Consider the following 23,351-nt stretch of genomic DNA (forward strand, 5'->3'; position numbering starts at 1 on the left):
CACTTGTCCCTGCCCTGGAACCGGAGGAGGTTGAGCTCTGTGGCCTGCTTCCTTCTGGCTTGGCACTGCTCTGGAAGGTTCCACCATCCGCACATAGGCAGAACAAAAGAAGGTTGACAGTTGCGGGGGGTCCGGCTTGGGGGCGGTTTCTTTCCTGGTTTTCTCTTTTTTTTTTCTGAGATGGAGTTTCACTGTTACCCAGGCTGGAGTGCAGAGGCATGATCTCTGTTCACTGCAACCTCCGCCTCCGGGGCTCAAGTGATTCTCCTGCCTCAGCCTACCAACTAACTGGGACTACAGGCGAGCGCCCCCGCACTCGGCTAATTTTTTTATTTTAGTAGAGGTGGGATTTGGCCATCTTGCCCAGGGTGGTCTTGAACTCCTGAGCTCAGGCGGTCTGCCCGCCTCAGCCTCTCAAAGTGATGGGATTACTGGCGTGAGCCACTGCGCCTGGCCTCTTCCCTGGCTCTCTCTGCTGGGTCATCAAGGGCTGGCTGTGTCCCTTGGCCACAGGTCGCAGCTCCTGTTAAGTGGCTCTCTCTCCCTGTCTGGCTTCCTGTAACCGTTCTGGCCGAGTTCCTTTAGTCCTGCAGGTGACACCAATTCCCTCCCTGCTGTCACCTGTCCCAATTCAGCACCTCCCTGTGGCTTCCCCACTCCGGGGCCGCGCCTCTGCCGGCGGGAGCCTTGCTGGATTCCAGTTGTCCTACTGAGAATGCCATTGGTTTCCTCCCGGGATCCAAACTAGTCACACAAGACCAGATGATGAAGAAAGCATAGGGCGGGGGCGGAGAGGAAGCGTTTTGAGCCCATCAAGGCAGGTGACAGGAGAGAAGCAAACCTGAGAGGGGTCGAATCCCTGGGAGGGCGGCAGGGCGGGAGCGTTAACAGCAGCGAGGGGTGCGTCTCGATGGAAAAAGGCGGCGGGAGAGAAGGAGGGGAGGGCAGGAAGGAAGGCGCAGGGAGACCCAGTGCCGGGGAAGGAAGACACGAAGAGGGTGAGGAAGGAACCCTGGCCTAAGGGGTGAAGGCGGAGGCTGGGACGGGGCCAGAGGCGCAGGCCGGGGCCGGGTAGCTCCCCCTCTCGGGCCGGCGGTGCCTCCGGTCCCGCCCCCGCTGCTGCCCGCGCTCCGGGAGGGGCAGACCCGATGGACGCCGCAGTCACCGCGCCGCCTTCGCGAGCGTCCCGGGGCCCGGAGGGAACGGCCTTTCCTAGCTGTCCCCGTGGCTTCGCTGCGGGAACTCACGCCGCCCGCGAGGCTGCCGCCAGCTCCGGGCATCTGCCCGGCCGAAAACCCAGGGCGCAGGGGCATGACTCCCCACACCCAGGATTTCCGGGCACCGCGACCCAACGGGAGCGGGACTTCCTTGGACACTGACGGCGAAGGACGGAGACAGCTCAGGCAGGGTCGGCTCCTCCCGGCCACACCGACCTGCCCTTCGCAGGGTGTCCCGGGCCGGCGGAGGCAGGGAAAACCAGCTTGCGGGAACGCAGTCGCTCCCAGCGCCAGGGCCAGGCCAGTGCGAAGCCACACCGGGCGTACCAGGGCTGCCGCGCCCGCAACGGAAGTCCCGCCCCTAGCCGTGGAGGCCCCGCCCCTCACTTCTTCCCATCCCCGCTTCCCTCGCAGTCCCATTCCCACGCTGTCCCAACACGCAGGCCCTCGCCCCGCCCCATGCCCCGCCCCCGACTCACCCCTCCCCAACCCCGCCACGCCGCCTTTGCCCCGCCTCGCTTTCAGTTCGCCCCGCCCCTCCCAGACCCGCCCCTCCAGCCCCGCCCCTCCTCTGGCCCCGGCTGCGGCCCCGCCCCCGCCTCGACCCCGGGGGGCGGCGGCTGCTGAGGCGACCGTTACGCGCGCGGGCGGTGGCGCGGGCCGGAGCGCCTGGAGCGGGAGCGAGCGGCGCGGCCCGGTAGGTGTGCGGGGCCGGGGCGGGGGCCGGGGCGGGGGCCGGGCGCGCCGCCTCCGCTCTTTCTTTTGCCTCCGGGGCGCGCGCCCGCGCCCTCGGCCTCCCGGTCGACCCCAGCCAGCCCTGCTCGGCGCCCGTCCCCTCGGGGTCGCCGCCCGCCCGCCCTGCCTTTTGTTCGCCGGCCCGGCTCAGGCTCCAGGTCCCGGGCCCGGCGCGGCGCGGCGCGGCGCGGGGCGGGGGCGGGGGCGGGCGGTGCGGGGCGCGGGCCTGTGGGGCCTCCTGGCCGGGCGGGTGCGCGGCCTCCTGGGGCCCCGCGCGGTGAGACCTGCCCGGGTCCTTGGCGGGACCCGCGGGGGCGGCGCGGAGCAGAGGGTCCCGCGGGCGAGGAGCGCCTGGGAGCTCCGGGAACGCGGCCCTGACGGCGCTGAGGGGTCCAGGTTCCCTCGTCGGACTCTACTAGCGGCCGCTTTGTTAGGGCAGAGGCTGCCTCCAGAGACCCGAACTCCTGACCCACTGTAGCGATCTGGGCTCGGCTCTGCCGCGGTGCCGCGATTGTGCAGTGTAGATAGAGGGTTCCCAAAGCTGTGAGGTGTAGGCAGAGAGGGGACCCAGAGCTGTGCATTGGGGACAGAGAAGGGGCCCAGAGTTGTGGAGTGTAGACAGAAAGGGGCCCAGAGCCATGGAGTATAAACAGTGGAGTGAAGACAGATAGGGGGTCCAGAGCTGTGGAGTGTAGACAGAGAGGGGGCCCAGAGCCGTGGAGTGTAGACAGAGAGCGGGCCCAGAGCCATCGAGTGTAGACAGAGTGTCATAGCCGTGCAGACAGAGAAGGGGCCCAGAGCTATGGAATGTGGACTGTGGAGTGTAGACAGATAGGGGGTCCGGAGCCGTGGAGTGTAGACAGTGGAGTGTGGGCAGAGAAGGGGCCCATCGCCGTGGAGTGTGGACTGTGGAGTGTAGACAGAGCCGTGGAGTGTGGACAGATAGGGGACCCTGAGCCGTGAAGTGTAGACAGTGGAGTGTGGACAGAGAGGGGGCCCAGAGCCGTGGAGTGTGGATAGAGAGGACCACCTGGCCTCTCACCTGCCTGGTCACTTCTTGGGAATGTGTCCCTGGGCAGGAGACCACCTTCTCTGTGGTTGAGTTTCGTCATTGGACCTGTCTTTGGGGCTGCCGCAAGGGCTAAGAGTGGCTTTGTCTGAAGCCTTCAGTGTGGTCCATGCTGTCCTGTCCAGGGCCCTTCTGAGGCCACAGGGACTTGCAGGATGGCCAGCAAGGCCTGCACGGAAGGGGCCCTGGGGGGCCTTCCCAGGCAAGGAAGCACCCCACCATTCACATAAGGAGACTACCAGGGAGGGCAGAGAGGCAGTTCGGGCAGCAAGGGCCGCCGGGGTGGAGTCCCACGGGCCTTCCAAGGGGCTGAGGCCTGCCCCTAGAGAAGGTGACGTGGGGAGGGCAGAGTGATTGTGAGTAACGGGGAACCAGTTTATATTTCACTTTAGAAAGTAATTGTCACCGTGTGAAGTTTTTCCCCTGAAAAAGCAGTATAAAAAGGTCCATCGTGGCCAGTGCTTTTGGGGACTTGAAATGATGGATATCAGGTGCCCAGGCCCTGCGTGGTACCACAGCTCTGCAGATGGGGAAGGCCATGTTGGCTGAGGGCAGGGGTTCAGCCAAGGGCAGTGGGGTGGCTGAGCCTGCAGGTGGGTGATGGGGCCGCCTGCAGGGCCTTGGGCTGCACAAGTTGGTGCACACCTGTTTGGGTCTTTTTCTTAAAACTGCAAGTCCACCCTTGTCTCCGAGACCTCTTGAGGCTGGAATCGGCCCTCAGACGGGCTTACTTTTGTAGCTCTGGAACTGCAGTGATGTGGATGCCTCTGTGACTGGCAGAGCAGAGGGAGGAGCGATAGGGCAGTGGTGACTGGAGGTCTCAGGGAGGTTGACAAAGACAGGGTGGAGGAAAGGCCCCTGGATGTGGGCTGAAGGTGCAGTACTGACCTGTGGAGTGCTCAGGAGAGGGCAGGGGCAGTGTGACCTGAGGGCATGTCATGGGGAGGGTCAGGAGGTGGGAGGGAGGCACTGGATGGGGACTGCAAAGAGGAGGGAATCCAGGGTCAAGGGCTGGCTCCCTTTCTGCCCTGTTTAGGATGAGAGTCTCAGGGAAGAAGGGGTGGCCAGGCCGAGGAGACCTGTGGCTCTGGGAGCTGGGACTCAGTGAGGTCCTGGAGGTGGTGAGGGCCCAGAGGTGACAGCTGGGGCCCCAGCCAGCCTGGCTGCTGCTGTGGGAAGGTCTGGGGGTAAAGGAGAGGGAGGTTAGGCTGAGGCTGCCGGAAGTCAGCGCTCCAGGCTGATGGAAGGGGGCTGAGCGGGCTCTGCGGGCCTGGTTGGCAGTGTGCGGATCACATTGTCTTTGGACCTTTATTTTTGTCTGAGATGGGCCAAGCAAAACAATCAGGCTGGGCTGGGTGCGGTGACTTAACGCCTGTAATCCCAGCACTTTGGGAGGCCGAGGCGGGTGGATCACCTGAGGTCAGGAGTTTGAGACCAGCCTGGCCAACATGGTGTAACCCCATCTCTACTAAAAATACAAAATTATCCGGGTGTGGTGGCACGCGCCTGTAATCCCAGCTACTCGGGAGGCTGAGACAGGAGAATCGCTTGAACCTGGGAGGCGGAGGTTGCAGTGAACCGAGATTACACCACTGCACTCCAGCCTGGACGGCAAGAGCAAAACTCTGTCTCACAAACAGAAAAACCCCATCTCAAAAACAAAGACAAACCAACAACAACAAAAAACAGGCTGAGGGAATAAACAACTCATTAGTTACAACTTAACACATGCGGGGCTTCAAGCACGCAAAAATCCTAGAGCATTTTACATTTTATTTGAATTTGGTGGAATTCCTGGAAACATTTCCCTTCCCAGCTGTATGAGTTTCCTATTGCTGTGTGACAAAGCACCACTCACTTAGTGGCTGAAAACGGCAAAAGTTTATTCCCCCTAGTTGGGCTGAAACTGTGGTGTCATCGTTGGTTGACCAAGCGCCCTCCTGAGGCACTGGAGGAGAACGTTTGCCCCCCTGGTCAGCTTCTGGGGGCTGGAGAAGAACTGTTCGCCCCCCCCGTCAGCTTCTGGGGGCTGGAGAAGAACTGTTCGCCCCCCCGGTCAGCTTCTGGAGACTGGAGAAGAACTGTTCGCCCCCCCGATCAGTTTCTGCGGGTTGAAGAACTGTTTGCCCCCTTGGTCAGCTTCTGGGAGCTGGAGGATAACTGTTTGCCCCCCCGATCAGTTTCTGGGGGCTGACTTCATTCTTTGGCTCCCGGCTCCTGCCCTGCTTCCATTGTCCTCCTCTTTATTCTCTCTTTTTAGAGACAGGGTCTCACTTTGTTGCCCAGGTGGAGTGCGGTGGCACAATCATAGCTCACTACAGCCTTGAACTCCTGGATGAAGCCATCCTCCTGCCTCAGCCTCGTGAGTACCTGGGACCCCAGGGATGTGCCACCATGTCCAGCTAATTTGTCTGTTTTTTGTTTTTTTTTTTTTTGGTAGAGGTGAGGGTCTCACTGTGTTGCCCAGGCTGATCTTGAACTCTTAGCCTCAAGTGATCCTCCTGCCTTAGCTTCTCAAAGGGTTGGGATTGCAGGCCTGAGCCACCATGCCTAGCCTCTGTCTTCCTCTGCTGTCTTCAAATGTCCGGGATAATCTCCTCCTCCTGGGAGCGTTAGTTTACTCACATCTGCAGATCCATATTGCCGTATAACTTTCACAGTCCCAGGGATTAGGGCCTGGGTATCTTTGGGGATGGCTATTCAGCCTACAGCAGGTTCCTCACTTGTCTTCGAACTGACTTCACTTTTCCCATTGTGTGAGAGGAGCAGCCATCTTGTGCATCTTCCCCGGGATGGGCAGGGTTTGTCTGAGGGAAGGTCCCGTGGTTTCACATCCCTGCCCTCGGGGAGAGGCGGGAGCAGTCCTGGAAACAGGTGTCCTGGGAAGGAAGATAAGCCTTGCTCAGGATGCAACCCCAGTCATAAGAGGTAGTGGGAGGTCACTCATGCTGTGCCTTTTTTAGGAGGTGGGGTCATTACCAGTTCCGAACTGGATACTCCACACAGTGCTCGTGCAGTTTAACCTGTGGTTTTTGGGGGCCACCGTTGCAGAAGTTGCCTAGATTCTTCCATGAAGGAGCCTCTTGCCTCGGGCTCTAGACAAGGAACTCTTGTGTTAGAAGTTTCCTTCCTCCATTTTTTTTTTTTTTTTTTTTTTGAGACGGAGTCTCACTCTGTCGCCCAGGCTGGAGTGTACTGGCCGGATCTCAGCTCACTGCAAGCTCCGCCTCCCGGGTTTACGCCATTCTCCTGCCTCAGCCTCCCGAGTAGCTGGGACTACAGGCGCCCGCCACCTCGCCCGGCTAAGTTTTTGTATTTTTTTTAGTAGAGACGGGGTTTCACCGTGTCAGCCAGGATGGTCTCCATCTCCTGACCTCGTGATCCGCCCGTCTCGGCCTCCCAAAGTGCTGGGATTACAGGCTTGAGCCACCGCGCCCGGCCCCTTCCTCCATTTTTTTTAAGGTCTGGACTTCAGTGAAGGAGAAAAGAAACATCTAGTTTGTTCTTTCTGTTTTTCTTTTCTTTCTGCTTTTCTGTGGACTTGCTGTCCCCAACTCTCTAATCATGGTGATACCCGATACGCGCACACACACTCTACTCACGTATCGTTTCCTGCATCTTTGTGTCCCTTAGCAGTGATCTTAGCTGTCCTTCCAGCATGCCTGAAGAAGGGCTGAGTCTGTGGATTGAAGCGTCCAGTCGTAGGCATTCTCCTGCCCTGCCTGGCCCCAGCCCCCAGAGGCGGGATCCTAAATGGTCTGTTTTCTCAGGCATTTACTGTTGTTGAAGCTGCTCCTTTAAAGTTTGTTTTAGACATTATTTTTTTTATTTCTCCCAAAGGCCGAGGGGAGGTTTAGCTCTCCTTTGTCCCATCAGCCTCCCTGTCCCTCTATGTGCCATCATAATCACATCGCCGTTTTTGGTGAAATCTATAGTCCTTGCTCTTGTGTGGCTGTAAGCATTGCTCATTATTGAGCCAAGGAGTGCCCTGAGCACAGGTCCTCTCACACAGCCCTGTGGATTTGCATCTTCTAATCACCCACCTATCAAAATGGTTTGTTTTTCATTGCATCCAGGACACTAGCCCCATCCCCACCCCTTTGTGGTTGGGAGCCTTCTCCTTGCTCCTGCTTGCCCTGGTCTCCAGGAGACCTGCTGTGCCACCGTCACCCGCATTTCCCCGTGCTGTCCTCCATCTGTGGGGCTCCCTGTGCACTGGGTCCTGCTCTTCTCTGTCTGCTTGGCTCACTCCTCGTTTTGCTGAAGTCCTACTCTTTTGATACCTAAGAAACATTACATAGGATTTTTTTTTTTTTTTTTTGTCCTTGATTTAGAAAACATCTTTATTTTACTCTTTGGTTACCTTTTAACTTAGCTGGGTATAAAATTTTAGACTGACAATGATTTTTTCAGAATTTTGAAAATGGTGCTTCATTGCATTTGGTTTCCGTGCTGTTGAGAAGTCTGATGCCATTCCGATTTCAGTTCTTGTGTGTGTGATCTCTCCCGCCCCAAGCTCATAGAAGTGGCTCTTTTCCCTCAGTGTTCTAAGAAACCTGATGATGGCATCTGCTTCCATTTATTATGCTGGGCACCCCGTGGGCCCCTTCAGGCTGAGGATAGAAGTTTTTAAATTTCGAAGATAATTTTCTTTCAGTTTTGTTGTTTTCTCTTTCTGGAACTTTTATTTGGAGGTTGGACCTCCTAGGTTGATCCTCTAATTCTCTTTTTCCTCATCAATGTTGATCTCTTTGATGTTTGTTCAATTTTTTTTTTTAAGTTGAGATGGAGTCTTACTCTTTTGCCCAGGCTGGAATGCAGTGGTGCAATGATAGCTCACTGCAGTCTCAAACTCCTGGGCTCAAGCAATCCCCCTGCCCCAACCTCCTGAGTAGCTAGGATTACAAGCATGTACCCCCACACCTGGCAATTATTACTTTTCATTTTATTTTTTCGTAGTCTCATCACGTTGCCCCTTTGCTGTTTTTAAGAAGTCGGTCATTATGGTAGCTGTGTTGCTCTTTTGGGTTATATGGTGATGTGCTTTCAAGCTCCTCTCGGGAATTTTGGCTTCCAGCAGTTTGATTGTGATGTTCTTAGGAGGGTTTGCTTTGCATTTGTCCTGCTCAAGGTTTGTTGAACTTCTTGGATATGTAATTTTTCACCATCTTCAAACTGCTATTAGGTTTGTTTAGTGAATTTTAAAATTTCAGTTCCAGTAGTTTTTATTTCTAGAATTTTCACTTATTTTCTAGTTTCCATTTCTCTGCTCTGTCATTTGTTTATTGTGATCATGTTGTCATTAAATCTTTGAACACATACTAGCTGCTTTAACGTTCTTCTCTACTAATTTCAGCACCTGCATTATCTCAGGATCATTTTGTTGGCTTCTTCCGACTATGGGTCACATCTTCCCGTTTCTTTGAACATCTAGTCATGTTTGATGGTGTACTGGACATTGTAGATGATGACTGCAGTGACTTCTTTTTTCTGAAGAGTGTTGATTTTTGTTCTGGAAGTTAATTTGTCTGGACTCAAATGAAAATATCTGCTGCAGTCCCTGCTTGGTGCTGTTGACCTTCTGGCTGCCTCCTTCTGCTGGACTCTGGGGTCTTTGTGTGCGTGGATGGCTCACCACTGGCCAGGACCTAGGCAGAATTTACTAACAGACTTTAGACTGCCTCTTCCCCAGTGACCTCCTTTCTGAGATATGCCCCTCACTGTTCAGCCACCCTGTCCTCCCCAAGCCCTATCTTGGACTCTTCAAGTTGGGAGGATCACGGCTTCTACTGCGCTTTAGCCATTTTTAGAAACATGTTTTACTTGGTGCAGCTCTCTCCTTTCAGGGGACAACTCCTCTCCACTTTCTGCCTGCTTTTCGTAGCTCTCCAGGACCTCCCAGAGTTGGTTTTTATATTTTGTGACTGGTTGGAACTTGATTTAGCAGCATGGGAGAATGTAGGAGACTGTCAGTTTACGGAGAGAGCTGCTGGCATGTTGATTAGTAGCCAGGCATCGGTCTTTGGCAGTTTGCTTGTTTTTCACGTCGAGAGTTCAGGTGATCAGGGAGTGAGTACTCCAGCTAAAAGAAAGTTCCTCCCCTAACAACACCTGACTTCTGTATCTTAAGTGTTAGCCTAGAATAGATGCATTTCCTAGATAGGCCAACCAACCTGACTAACCTGGTGGCAGAGAGACTGTGCGTCCTTTATTGCTTTCCTCTGATGCGAGCACCGTAAGGATAGGGCCTGTGGGCTCTTCTTTGACTTTCCAGAGGCCCATGACCCCCGGACACCTGGACCTGGTACAGGTGTGCTAGGCTGGGGCTCCTCCAAGCTCACTGAGGGTTGGGGGAAAGACGCAGCCTGGCCTGTGCTGCTGTTCCGCGGTCTTCACCTCACCCCCACAGTCTTTTCTAACTGTGTGCTGCAGTGTGTCTATAAAATAGAGTTCATCATAAGATTGTCGTCAGGTTTAAATAGCGTGATGTGTGGAAAATGGTTAGGAGCAGTGGCTGACACCTGGGAGTCCTGGTCAGCATTAGCGATGGTGCTGTTGGCATCGCTGCAGGCTTGCATTCTGGCTGCTGGGAACAGGCGCTCACCTCGGAGGCAGCCAGGCCTTCACTGAGTGCATCTGGGTCTGGCCCCCACTGTGTGCTAGGTTGTGGGAGACGGCAGTGCCGTGGGCTCTGCTGAGCTGGAGTGCAGTGAAGGCACTTTGGGCAGGGTGAGGGGCTGGCTTGTCCCACCTGCCAGAGCCCTCTGCACCCCAGGGGCCTGGAGTCCAGCCCGGGAGTTAGTAGAGCATTGTGTGGAAGAGGGACAGCTCTGTGGATTCCAGCATTTAGCAGCCAGGTTCCTCCCTGTGAGGCTGGGGCCGTTGGCCCTGGGAGTAGGAGGACTGCCTGGGAGGAGGAGGACTGCCTGGGCCCACCCCTCCTAGGAGTTCCTGTGCCTGCTAGCACAAATGATCACCAGCAAGGGGCTAGCCCAGCAGCAGTTGGTCCTGTCACAGTTCTGGAGACCAGAAGCCTGAAGTCAAGGTGTGGCAGAGCTGTGACCCCTCCAAAGGCTCTGGGGGAAGAGACCCTTCCTGCCTCTCCCAGCTGCTAGGGCTCCCAGCCTGGCTTGGCTTGTGTGTTTGCATCGCTCCAGTCCCTGCCTCGGTCCCCATGTGGCATTCTCTCACGTGGCCTTCTCTGGGTCTGTGTCTCCCTTCTGCCTCCCTCTTTTACGGACACCTGTGATTGCATTTAGGACCCACCTGGGAAATTGGGGATCACTGCCTCGTCTCAGAATCCTTAACATAATCCTTTTCCAAATAGGGTCACAATCACAGCTTCTGGGGATTGGGCCCTGGTATCTTTGGGGCTGCCGTTTGCCCCATTGCACCCACCTAGACCTGGGGTTGGTGAGGAACCACATGAGGAGGTCACAAGGGTACCACGCTTCAGGCCCCAGCAGCCTCCCCAGCTGCCCTCCTGTTACGTGGGGTGTGTCCCGGCTGCCCTCCTCTGTTACACAGGGTCTGTCTCGGCTGCCCTGTGGGCAGGACAGGTGCACAGCTTGTCCTTAACATGCTTGGTGCTAAAGAGGCTCACAGTACTGGGAACGTTGGCATCGATTTTATTGTTGTCTTTCTGAGAGCGGGTAAGATACTAAAAGCAAAAGGACCCCTTCAGGCCTAGTGAACACACAAAACAAACAGTGGTGGAACCCTCTGTGTCTTTTTCCCTTGAATCCTGTAGGGGGGTGACCAGGTATCAGTGAATAGGAGAATCACATGTAGGAGGCTGGAAAAAAGACCCATTTGTTGATGAGAAAAATTGGTTTCAGCCTTTCTGGGTGTTTTGGGCTAAGGAGAGGCCCGCCAGGGACAGGGATGGAGAGTGAGGCTGGGGTCCGAGGCCCAGGGATGGACAGTGCGACTGGAGTCCGGGGCTGTGCCTGTCCTTTCCTGCCCTTTACCTGCCACTGTGGGCTTTGTTCAAGGAAGCAGGTATGAGAGAATGAAGGGGTGGGGGGCACAGAGGTGACATGTCCAGGCGGGGTGATGGGGGACCTCCGAGGTGCCAGCAAGGAGGAGGAGACCAACGTGGGCGTTGGAATGAGCCAGGTTAAAACACAGCCTCTCTCCAGGGCTAGACTTGCCAGGTACAGTGTTGCCATGCAGCATTTGGGGCGCACTCATACTGAGAAGTTGTCATGTATCTAAGATTCACATTTAACTGGGTATCCTGTATTTTTTAATTTTTTTGCTAAATCTGGCAACTCCATTTATAGTCTCACTCTGTGCAGATTTAAAAACCACAAACAGAAGTAAATACCAAGTAGAGATAAAAAGGGAAAGTCAAATACAAATGGAAAGGAAGAATTGAGGAGGTTTGACCTTCAGTGTTCCAAAGATACTGAACTAGTGTTTATTTCTGGAATCAGAAAATTTCATCAGCTGTGGGGCACCGGGATATTCTGGAGGGCTGTGGCCCTCGTGTGTCCTGTTCACTTTTCCTAAAGCCAGGTCATCACCAGGCCGGTGCCCAGAGTGAGCTCGCAGTGCAGGCTCTGCTGGACTGACCGCAGGGTCGAGTTGGCGCCTGTGACGTGGCTTGGGCCCTGTGGGCTTGGGCCCTGGCTGTTGTGGTCTGGGGTGGGTGGGGTTGGGGGCTTGGCTCCTGCTCTTGTCTGAGTGTCTTTGTGGTGTGGTGCTTCTGCAGGATTGGAGTTTCTGGAGTTCACGTTGTGTGGCCTTCAAAACCACGGAGACACAGGCAGGTGGGGCCCGTTGTGCTCAGCCCCTTCCAGTCTGTTGTGACTGGTGGGCTCTGCTTCCCTTGCTTACAGAAGTGGGTCCTCCTGCCCCTTGCAGGGGGCCTGTGTGTGCACCCACAGCACCACATCAGAAAGCCCCGGAAGGCTGCGGGGCATCGTCTCTGTACATGAGAAGGGAGGCGACCCAGGAGTAGACAGGCACAGCCGGAGTGTGGGGCCCCTGCTCTGTGGGTAGGTTCTCAGAGCCCGGGGGCTGGGGGTGTTGGAGGAGTCAGTGGGGGCTTCAGGTAGGAGGTGGGCTGTGAGCTGAACCTCAGAGTCGTGGAGGGAGGAGAGAGGACCCGTTTCAGGAGAAAGTGATTTTTGCAAATGGTGTCCTCCTGCATGGCCTGGCCCTGCTGTGCACTGTGGCATTGGGCTGTCTAACTGTCTGGGACCCCGTGGCAGCTGGCCCTGGGAGTTCGGGACCATCACTGGTTGCCTGTTCGTAGTTGCCCACCTGGAGCTGCTGCAGAAGCCACGAGACAGTTCTTGAATGAATAAATGAATGAATAAGTGAGCAGGAAAATCATGGGGCTGTGAGGAAGTGGGTCTGACTGAGGGGGATGTTGAGGTTTGGGGAGGGACCTAGTGAGGGAGCCTCAAGAGGCTGGACCCAGTGGGACAGGTGCTTGGGCAGAGATTAGGAAGTGGGGAAGGACAAAGCACTGGCAGCTGTGGGCAGGAGGAGGGTGAGGGCAGGGTGGGCCGGCAAGTAGGGTGCAGCGGGGAGTCCAGCAGGAGGTGTGGCCACCATGCAAGGTGAGCCTTGGTATGGCGACCTAGGCAGGGAGGATGTGGGAGGGCCTCCGCCTGGATGGGGACACGAGTGACAGCTGCAGGGTGCCTGCAGGCTCCCCCAGCCTCTCCTCTGTGGCCGTTGCTGGAGGACACTGGAACCAGCAGTGCTGTATTTCAGCATCTGTGCAGATACCCTGTCCCTGGAGGCTCTTTTGCTTCGTGGACTCTGGGTCCTTGGAGGATCCTGCAGTTTCCCCTCCTTGGGAGAAGCCCCCTCCTCTTCCTCAGCAACTTGAGCTTGCCCTGGTAGTGGGGGGAACAGGAGGCAGGAGGAACAAAGGCAACTTGTCTCCCTGGTTGGCTGACTTCCTCCCACCCCACAGACCTGCCCCTGCTGTGTTCTCTAAAGTAAAATGGAGCTAAGAAGCTAAAGCCAGTGTTCACACTTTATGTTATTAGTATTAGTATGATGTTAGCACAGCTCTTTCTTCAACTGTATATGACTGTCTGAATGCTACTTCCTTTTACTGTTGCTGGACTGTAATAGTGTATATCTTTTTCTCAAGTGTTCAAAGAAACGAAGCATTCTGAAAGTTGCCAGTCTTTAATTTCTTCTTCACCTCTCATTTCTTTCCCCTAATCATTCATATTTGCAGTACTTCCAAATTTTAAAAACTGCATTGTTTTTTGAGTGAATTCTTTTCTAAGCACCGAATCGCTGTGTTGCTGCCTAGCAATGTGCGGGATCTTTCTGAGGTTGACTCCGGAAGAGAAAGAAAGCGCATTTGTTCCACGAGCCCGGAATTAAGGCATTTAATGTGTGTGTCCCTGATGCTCAGCCTCTTGGTTTCTTTGGATTTGAAATGTTAAAACCTCAAGAACTGACATTTATAAAAGACCCACGCAAAACTATGCATAATGACAAAATGCTGACCTGGGACATTTTATGTATTGTACTCTTCAGTTAAGCCGAATATGTTATTCAAAAACTGCATATTTCTTCAAAAACTACTCGTAATGTTGGTGGCTACTGCCCTGCTGCCTAAACATAGATTATTAATATTCAGATTCAGGAGACTAAAGCTACCCAGGAGCTGAGACAGACTCCCTGAGAACCGGATAACTAGTTTTTGTTAGCGGAAGTGCGTGCTTCTAGGGAGGCCGCTTTCTCCCAGGCGTGTGCTGGTGGAGAGGGAGGCAGCCGGGGCCACACTGGAGAGCCCGGACTGCAGTCAGCCAGCCTGGCTTCGAATCCTAACTGCCTCCAGTCGTGGTGCCGGAGCCTCGGTTTCGTCATTTATAAAATGGAATAATTAGACTTTGCTTGTGAGTTTATGATCAGTTTGGCTTCTTTTTAGCCACTTTTCCCCATTCTGTAGTGTTTGTCTCTGGTGTATCCGGTGTGATTTCCTTAATCACCTCCTCACAGAGTAGATTTCAGAGACCATTTTTGAAACCACCTGCTATACATTGCCACCTCGAAGTAAGTACAGCGCCATTTTGTGCTTATAGCAGGAACGGCAGCAAGTCAAACGACCCTGGAGCTATTTTGCATCACGTGGCACGTTGGTTTGCTGCCGCTGTGCAGCACTGTCTGTCTGTAGCTGCAAGGCTTCTGGGGTCAGGAGTCCTGGTGACGCTCACGCAGGGCTGTGATCAAGGCGTCGGCCAGGGCTGCGTGGTGAGGATTCACTTCCATGCACACTCGTGTGGCTGCCGGCAGCCTCAGAAGATCCACTTCCAGGGTTGGTAATATCGCTGTTGGAAGACTTCACGTCCTCGCTGGCTGTTGGCCAGAGACATCCGTTCCTTGTCATGTGGGCGGCTTCTTTGGGCAGCTCACAGCTGGGCAGTGAGTTCCCTGAGAGCGAGTGAGGGAGAGCATGAGCGAGACGAAAGCCATGGTCTTTTGGTAACCTCATCTTGGAAGTGACACCCATCTCTTTTGCACATTCTGTTTGTTAGAAGCGAGTTGCTAGGTCCAGCCCACAACCCAGGGGAGGGACTGCAGGGGCAGGATGACCAGGAGGTGGTGTCATGGGGGCCATCTCAGAGGCCACCTGTCACCATGCACCTGCTGGTCCCAGAGATTCATGTCCCTCCCACATACAAGATACACTCCCCACAAGATCCTTTTGTGACAGCATCTGCTCAGAGCCCCGCGTCATCCTCAAAACTGGCTCTAGGTGGGCTGAGGTGCAGCTCCTGGGGTGCACGGTACCCCGGTCTGTTGACCTGAACTAGAGAGACACGCTGTCAGCTCATCCATCCACAGCCACGGTGCCATCATGGCAAGCACCGCAGGCCAGACCTGCCTGTTCAGAATGAGGGAAAATGGAGGCAGAAAGGAGCCTCAGGCGTGCCTCACTTCTGAGACCCAGCTTGGCAGATAGGGGCAGTTCCTTGTTCAGGTGTCACGATTGGGGATTGTTAACTGTCCCTCTGCCCTCAGAGGCTTTGAGTCCTCTCTCTGACTCATGCTTCCCTTTGTCTGAGACACAGCACCTGCTTGCAGTTGAGTGGTTTCCTCAGCCTGCTTCCTGCCAGTAGGATTTTGGGGTTCAGCACCCACTTTTTATTTTGTACTAACTCTGACCCTTGTAGTTCAAGCTGGCAGTGATAGTTCTGAGTTTATGGGCCTCCTGGGAGTCTCACTGGTGTCCTTTCCATCAGGCACGAGCCATACCTGGTATCCCTCTGAGATGAGCCCTGCTCTGCCTCGGGGTCCTGAAGGGTGAGGAGTCATGCCCATAAGCTTCTTGGGGCCTGGTTGCTCCATGAGAGTCTGGGAGGCCCACCCTTCATCTCTTTACAGGGGCTCCAGCCGTCTTGCTGTACCTCAGCACACAGTACCTTTCTGATGTCACATGCATAGCAGGCTTGCCTTGGACAGAAGCGGAAGGAGGAACTGGCTGACTGGAGCATTGGGGGCCATGGGGCAGTGGGCTGCTCAGAGGAGAGTCGGTGGCAGGAGGTGCGATGACGATGACATGAGTTTAGGGGAGGGTATGGAGACGAGGAGACGCATGCAGGCGTCACTCCACCATGGGGAGTGTGAGTGTGGGGACAAAGGCTGACTTGGGAAGTCCCACTCACTAAGCGGCACAGCCTTTCCACCCCTGTGTCATCTAGATTTCTTTAGCATAACTGGAGTTGAATGTTTGGGCTCCTGTCCTGCCTTGTTGTAGACACATGGCACCCTCTGTTCCTCAGTCAGGCGATGGCCTTGATGACGTTTCCTTCCTTAAACACAAATAGCTGTCGATCTGCTCCAGCACCGAAGCCTCAGGGTCACTGCACGGGTGTCTGGGGAGGCAGTAACTGGTGCAGGGGACTGAGCAGGCAGCAGGGAGTGGTCTCGGGTGTCTGAGCCCACCCTCTGTGGCACTCTGCTTCTGTTTGGGTGGGGAATGTCCTGGGGGACGCTGGTGGGTGGGAACAACACAGCTCTTGCCTTATGAACCCGGCAAGTAGCAACAGCCCTCACTGGAGGAGCTGAGTTGGGCTGGGTAGAGGGGTGATGGGGTGATGGGGTGGTGGGGCTTGGGGTCAGGGAGTGATGGTGGATTCCAGGTGCTCTTTTGGAGGCTTCTTTCTAGCCCCTCACTGTAGGCAACTAAGAAATGTGCTGGGGTGAGTTTTCATCAGTTTCCGATGTTTGGTTTGTCTCATCATGTCGCTCTCTTTTCTGAGTTGGTGCTGACCAAGCTCTTATTGACGGATGCGGGGTTTGGGGTGAGCCCATCATTCACACCTCTTAACTGCCTCTCCCCACCAGCTTAGGAGCTTTATGGAACGACACGCTCCAGCTGCTTTTCTGTCCTGGGATATGGCCTTTGCCGATGCGTCTTGCTCTTAGGCAGACTGTCTTGGACGTGGGCCCGTGCACCGCTGGGGACAGGCCACACTGCGGAGCGTGTGCACACGGCGTGAGGTCCGCCTCCAGCCAGCCAGCCTGGGGTGGGATTGCCGTGGGTCTGAAGAGAGAAGGCCAGGTGGATTTTTGTAAAACTAGCAATTAGGTATTTTATTACGATGGCTTTCATGTAAAACCTCATCAACCCTCTTACTTTTACTTTTTAAGTACAAAAGTAATATTTGTTATTTTTAGAAAATGTAGAAAACATGCATAGAAATAATTACATTCTGATACTTTAGAGAAAGTTAAGAATGTTTCAGCCAAATAGGTTCTTGGCACCCTTCCTTCCTTCCCTGACTCGGCAGGCGTGGATCGCGCACCTGCCCCGGGCCATGGGTGTGCCAACCCTGAGGCCTCGCGGCCTCTGCTCGTGCCTAGAACTGTGCCTAGCATGGAGAGGGCACTCCCCACTGTGGAATGTGTGGACGGACAGCAGTCTGTTTCCTTGTGTTCGCAGAACTCTTTTAAGTGCCCTGGTATTTGGGCAGGAGATGTGAAATTCTACACTCAGAAGGTTCTGCCTGACAAACAGTCTTTTTAAAAAGGGTCCTTCCTTCTTCCCAAAGTTCCAAAAAGTCTTTTAGAGACAGCAGGGGATATTTTCCTTACCTGGTATATTTGGGCTCCAGCCGGACTCACCAGGATGTCTGGGGGCGCCCGGGCAGAGGAAACGTGCAGAGGCTTAGGAAGCATGGTTGGTGTTTGTGGGATTCTTGGGGTGGTGCCTTGGTGAACTGCCCCAGGACCATGCGGTCAGGTGTGCGGGCAGCTCTGGGCCCAGGGGCTGTGTGCACGGAGCACCTGTCCGTCTGGTGCTGCTAGGGCGCTGGCCCTGAGCTGGTTGGGGAATTGCAGGTCTGCGTCTGCTGTGTTCCTCCCAGTGCCTGCAGCACCCCAATTTTCGGCCAGACAGGGCCGGTGCACTTCTGGAGGTGAACAGAAAGAAACGTGACGATCTCTACAGCCGGCGTTAGTAAGAGGCTGTGTCCTCGATGAGAGAGATTCTGTTCGCTGTCACAGGACTTGGGGCAGATTCAGATGTGAAGCATGTTAGCTCAGCAATCCCCTTGCTGCAGGCGGGCCATGGCACTGAAATGGTGAGGCACCCTCCCCATTTGCAGATTGTAAGTCTTGGAGCGGGGCTAGCGATTTGTACTTATTTCCACGGGCGGCCGGGGTGCGAGGTGCGTGGGGAGAACAGCTGGTCCGTGGCACCGCGTACTCTGGGTGGCCTGTGCAGCCCTGTGATGGTCTCCCCAGGCCACCACCTGGCTGCCTAAGGCCCATGCACCTGCAGGCTCTGTGTTCTCAGGTGTCTGGCGGCAGATTCTCATGCCTTTGTGTGAGACTTGTCTTTTTCTTCTGAAAGTTTTGTGGGACTTTTTTCATCTCCCTGCTCAGGGCTTGGTGGGCCCTTTGCATTCGAAGATTCTTGTCTGCCTTGAGCTCTGGGAAGCGGCTGGCGCTGTTCAGGGCTGGGAGCCGCTCTCTCAGGATTGTGCTGTCATCTGTTTGTGTCCTGGATTACCTGTCCCTTCCCAGGCCCTTTGTTGAAGGCCGAGAGGTCTTCCTGGAAGGGACTATTTTCCTTATGTTACAGCCTGAGCCTGTGCAGAGTCCCGCACGCAGTTGGTACCCGCAACACTGCTGAATGGCAGGTGTCTGTTGCGGGGAACTGTGTAGGGGAGGAGCTGGGACCTGGGAATGGCAGGTGTCCTCTGAGGGGAACCAAGTGGGAGAGGAGCTGGGGCCTGGGAGGCTAAGGCAAGGGCTGTCTCCAGCCCACCCTGCACCCCAAGAAGGGAAGTGTGGAAAGGTATTGACTGGTGGCTCAGTAAAATGGCCTGGAAGTGGCCTTCGTGATTCCAGAATCTGGTCACTCCCTTTGGCACCATGTCCTGCCGTGTCCAGGGTGGGCAGGTCCAGTCTGGTCTGGGTCCGGGGAAGGTCTGGGAAGAGTGACCACTCGCCTCTTGGATGGCCCCTCAGGTGAGTGGTGGAGGTGGCTGGATGCAAGGATGGCCAGTGCGGGTCTGCATGGGTGTGTCTTGGAGGGCAGGGATCAGATCGTCTGGTGTGTGTGTCCCTGATGTGGTGGGAGAGGGGGTGCTGGGTGGGTGTTTGGCACCTGTGGGCACTGTGAGGTGGTGGTGGGGGGAGGCTGCTGGGACATGATGACTGTGGGAGGGTGTGAGGTGGGCAGGCGCCTGTGGGGGCAGGTCCCAGGTGGAGAAGGTGGCGTGGTGTCTTGCTGTCTCAGGCCCTTCCTCTATGAATCCATGTAAGTGTGGGTAAGCCAAGAATAGCCTGGGTTCAAATCCACCTTTGCTGTTAATTGGCTGTGTGCTGGTAGACAAGTTACGTAGCTTCTCTGTGCCCCCACTCCCTCATCTACCTGTGAGAATTGTAACAGAGCCTTCCTCAGAGCAGTGGTGTTTAGGATGACACGCGCTGCATGGCAAGTCCTGGCAGTGGGGGCCGCCATTGCAGCCTGTGGGGTCACCCTGGAGGCTGTGATAGTCAATGTTGTGCTGTTCTTGTCCCTCGCTCTCCTCTTCTCCTGGGTGCATCCAGACTCTCTGCCCTTGGAGGATGGCTTCTCTCTCGCCTCGCCCTGTGTGCGTGGTCATTACGGCTAGGTGCTGGCTTGGTCTTTCCGGCCCTGCCTCGCTTGGGGCCTGCTGCACCGTGGCTCAGGGCTAGGACCCCTCTCTGTACTTGCATGTCTAGGGTGCTGCCCAGCATGAGTGGAGGAGTTTTTCAGAACAGGACCTTTCATAGGAGTTTTTAACTTTGGAAGGGAATAGAAAAGTGTCATGGCAGCAATATTTATTTCTAGATCACCCTGAGTTTGTTTCCTTTGTTTTGTTTTATTGTCCTCTTTACACCCTGAGTTTTTAATGATGAGTGAGTGAAGGAGTGACAGTGCGGGTTGAGCATCCCTTTCCAGATGCTCCAGAATTGGAAACCTTTGACACGGATGTGATGCCCCAGGCATCGCTGAGCTGGTGACACCTTTGCTTTCTAATGGCTTGATGGACACAAACCTTGTTTCATACACAACATTATCAAAAATACTGCACAAAATTACCCTCAGGCTGTGTGTATAAGGTGTATATGAAACATACATGAATTTCCTGTTCAGACCTGGGTCCTATCCCAACATATCTCATTACGTATATACAGATGTTTCAAAATCAGAAAAAATCCGCAGCACTTCAGGTCCCAAAAATCTCTTCTAAGGGACACTCAGCCTGTGTGGTGTGGTCGGTGACTCCTGATGGGAGGCGGCAGTGTTGTGCGGTGAGTGGGGACCTTCATATCACATCCCATCTGTGCCTTGGGGCTTGGATGAATTGCTTCTGGCTGGACCTTCTTCCCTTTTCCACACAACGAAGAGGCTGGGTTAGATGATCTCCAGTCAGGGTGTTTCAGAGTTAGCTGGAAGGTGTGTGTGTGTGTGTGGCGGGGGGGAAGTTGGAGCTTCCTGGCCTTGCCCCAGACTTACTAAGTGAGAGTCTCTGGGAGGTGCAGGGGCCTGGGAGCGGGCGTTCTTACTGGTAGCCCCGATGCTGTAATGCAAGTTCAGCTGGAATCCAGTGCCCTGTGGTCTTCTGAATTTCACTGTCTGTTCTGCTAGCTTCACTATTAATTGATACAGTTTAAGGAAAAATTAAACTATAAGCTGAACATATGTGATTATTTTGGGAGGCCAAGGCGGGAGGATTGCTTGAGGTCAGAAGTTTGAGACTAGTCTGGGCAACAGAGTGAGATCTCGTCTACAGAAAAATCAAAACGTTAGCCAAGGTTCACCGGGTGTCTTCCCCTCGGCCCCTTCGCCCACGTGGTGAACACTGTGGACCTGCGAGGGTGTGAGGGTTGCGTTCCTGCATTCTGAACTCTTTCCCCACTACTGAGAAGCAGCCGTGTGAAATATGAGTTGGCAAGGAAGATCAGCATGTAGGCTTAGACCCAGACGGTATCTGCAGCCTCCTGAGCTACCTGGGCCTGGGCTTGAGCCCAGCAGTGAACAGCCTCAGTAAGAGGGACCCTGAAGGTCGGGTCCTGCACCTGGCCGGGAGAGAGGAAGATCACAGTGCCACTGAAATTCTTGTGCTGGACCGGGAAGCTGATCTCTGGGAGCTGTTTCAAAGACTGGGACGAATGTGGAAATGGTCCTGATGTCCAGGGGAAGTTTCTGCCAAAATCAGTGCAATGTAAAGTACCAGAAGGAGGTGAAGGGCAACCACAGGTTTCAACAAAGACAAGCTGAACCAGTGCAAACTGGTTTTATATTAGATATGTGACTTAAAATATCTCAATATAGTTTTACAGTTTTCTCCAAAAAAAAAAAATTAGCTGAGTATGGGGGTGTGCTCGCTATGGCTAGAGCCCAGGAGTGAGTTTGAGGCTGCACTGAGCAATGACTGTGCCACTGCTCTCCAGCCTGGGCAATGGAGTGAGACCCTGTCTCTAAAAAATAAAAACAAATGTGATTATAGATAATAAGATATTACTTATATGAATTACAAACCATTTCTTTTTAATAAGCAGAGGCACATGACAGTAAGAGTCTAGTAGAAAAATTGAGTGGACTGCATAGAAGACTTATCCATCATTATGTCACACAGTGTGAGGCGGATGGTGTAAATAAACTGGGAAGTCATGTCTCTCATTGAAGCACTATCTATTCCTGTTTGAGGAGAAAGCCAAGAGCTGTTCTGTTCCTCGAGGAAGCCATCAAGGCTTCATGTCCTGCTGTCCTGGGGCTGTTCACAGTGATAGCCGGCGTTTGCTGTAACGGGAACAACAGCACCTTTGTTGTGTGATGTCTACCATGAGCCAGATGCTTTTCTGAGTGTGCTTCAGTGAGACCGTTTCACGCATGTCCTGCTTTCCCTCTCGCCTCACCTGTGATAAAGTGATTCCCCCTTGTATTTGTTTCCTGGGGTTGCGGAAAGAAATTACCACAAACTGGGGGGCTTAAGACAACACACATTAATTCTCGGGCCTCATGTCTGCAGTCACTGTGACCTGGCTGATGGCAAATGTGGCAGAGCTGGTTCCTCTGGCGGCTTTAAGTCTGCTTCCTTCACCTTTGCAGCTTCTGGAGGCGACCGCCTGCCTGTCTGCCTGGGCTCGAGACCCGTCCTTGAATCCCTGCGGTCTCTGCATCCTTCCCCACATGGCCATCCCCTCTGGCTCTGATCCCAGGCTCACACGGGCGCACCTGACACTCTCCCCATCTCCAGAGCCTTCACGAGATCATGTGGATAGGAGGAGCCATCCAGAAGCTTGGGAGTGAAGACGTGGGTGTATCAGGGGCCATCAGCCAGCCTGTCACACCTCTTAAGGAGATCCAATGAGAAGATCCCCAAGGATGTTTCTTGGCCAACTTTTACATTTATTTATTTATTTTTTAATGATGAACATTAAATAGTTAAATGCCCAGTCCTAATATTTAAATTATTAATATAGTACTACTTAGATATTGAGTAATGTGATTTATATTCATTTTTGACTCTTCTCTATCAAAACATAATTTTACTAAGTGTGCATATTGTATGTCCGTGTTTGTCATCACAGAAGCCGCTCTTAGAGTCACCCAGTAATAGCCTTTCCACTTTATCTAGTTCTGTAGCTTTTGTGTGTGTAAATTACTTCAAATCTGTTTATGATCCTGTTGCTGGAAACTGTATCCCAAGACACAAAAATCTCTTCTAATAAATACCTTTAAAACAATTATTTCTTTAAAAAACATACCCTCTGTTCTATTTTGCATCTTCACAACATCATCACTTACTGTATTGCTTTTTCAAGTGATCTTTAAAGAGTTTTGCAGGAGAGACTACACAGCAGGCCCGAGACCATCCTGAGAGGCCTGTGTGCCAGGCTGGCCCCTGAGTGGTATCAGGACGGTGCCCACCGTCCTCACTGAGGAGGGGCTCCCTGTGCTCAGCTGCTTGTGTGGGCAACAGGGTTTGTGCTGAGAACCTGCCTTCCCTCTGGGAGTCCAGAGTCTGGGTGCGAGGCAGGCAGAGAGTGCCCATGTGCCCAGCCCACAGTCAAAACTCTGGCACCGAGTCTCCGGTGGGCTTCCCTGGTGACGACACTGCACACACTGTCACGGCTCACTCTGGGGGGAGCTCAGTGCGTTCTGCGCGACCCCACCGGGAGAGGATTCTGGAAGCTCGGGCCAAGTTTCCTTAGGACACCGCCCCATGGGCCTCTGCCCCTGCTGATTTTGCGTGGAATCCTTTCGCTCTAATGAATCTCAGCTGTGAGTGCACCTTTGTACTAAGTCCTGGGAATCACTGGCCTGGGGGTGGTTCGGGAACCCCTGACAAGTTTGTTCTTAATGACAACCAATACTTTTAAAGTCATACCCCCTGGAAGAATTGAGTTAATATGATGTTTCTTTGCTTTTTTTGGTGGTGGTTTTTATCTAGCCTGTTGGGTGGCCTTTGCAGTATTGATTGAGGTTGTTTCAGGCTAATGTGCTTTCCCCCACACAGTATATTCAAAATAAATTAATGTGGGAGGGTCATGGAATATTAGGTGACCCCTCTCCTGAGGGAAAACTCTATGTGAGGGGATTTGTAATCAACTAAGGGGTTAGACTCTGTTCTGCAGGTGCCTTTGAACCTGAAGCCTGTAGCAGGCCTTGCTTCTCACGCTTGGACTCTGCTGTCCTATGAAATGTGGGTTTGGGTGTGTTTGTTCTGAGTGGAGCCCGAGAGTCTGCCTTTCAGACAGGCTGCCAGTCCACGGACGACACTGAATAGCAAGGGGCTCTTTCCATCCAAGCAGGGTGTGGAAGCAGCAGGGGAAGCAGTCTTGCGTCCTCACGCCCACGGTGG

The 23,351-nt window shown here is 54.0% G+C and overlaps 1 protein-coding gene across 13 annotated transcripts in view; it reads left to right on the forward strand.

Moving 5' to 3' along the window:
- The first annotated feature begins 717 nt into the window (after nt 1–717).
- The window catches only part of RGS12 (regulator of G protein signaling 12), a 158,534-nt gene continuing 135,900 nt past the window's right edge, over nt 718–23,351 (forward strand). For 11 of the 13 annotated variants that reach the window (XR_012434583.1, XR_012434584.1, XR_012434585.1 and 8 more), the window contains exon 1: nt 1,797–1,914. Coding sequence is in view for 1 of the 13 variants with exons in the window: in XM_074039303.1 (XP_073895404.1) it covers nt 1,312–1,914 (603 nt within the window). In the remaining 12 variants the exon portion in view is untranslated. Of the gene's footprint in view, nt 1,915–23,351 lie in introns of all 13 variants that reach the window. The other 2 variants (XR_012434586.1, XM_074039303.1) reach the window with 1 other exon arrangement.

The sequence above is a fragment of the Macaca fascicularis genome, chromosome 5 (genome assembly GCF_037993035.2).
Source record: "Macaca fascicularis isolate 582-1 chromosome 5, T2T-MFA8v1.1".
Taxonomy (NCBI): Eukaryota; Metazoa; Chordata; class Mammalia; order Primates; family Cercopithecidae; genus Macaca; species Macaca fascicularis.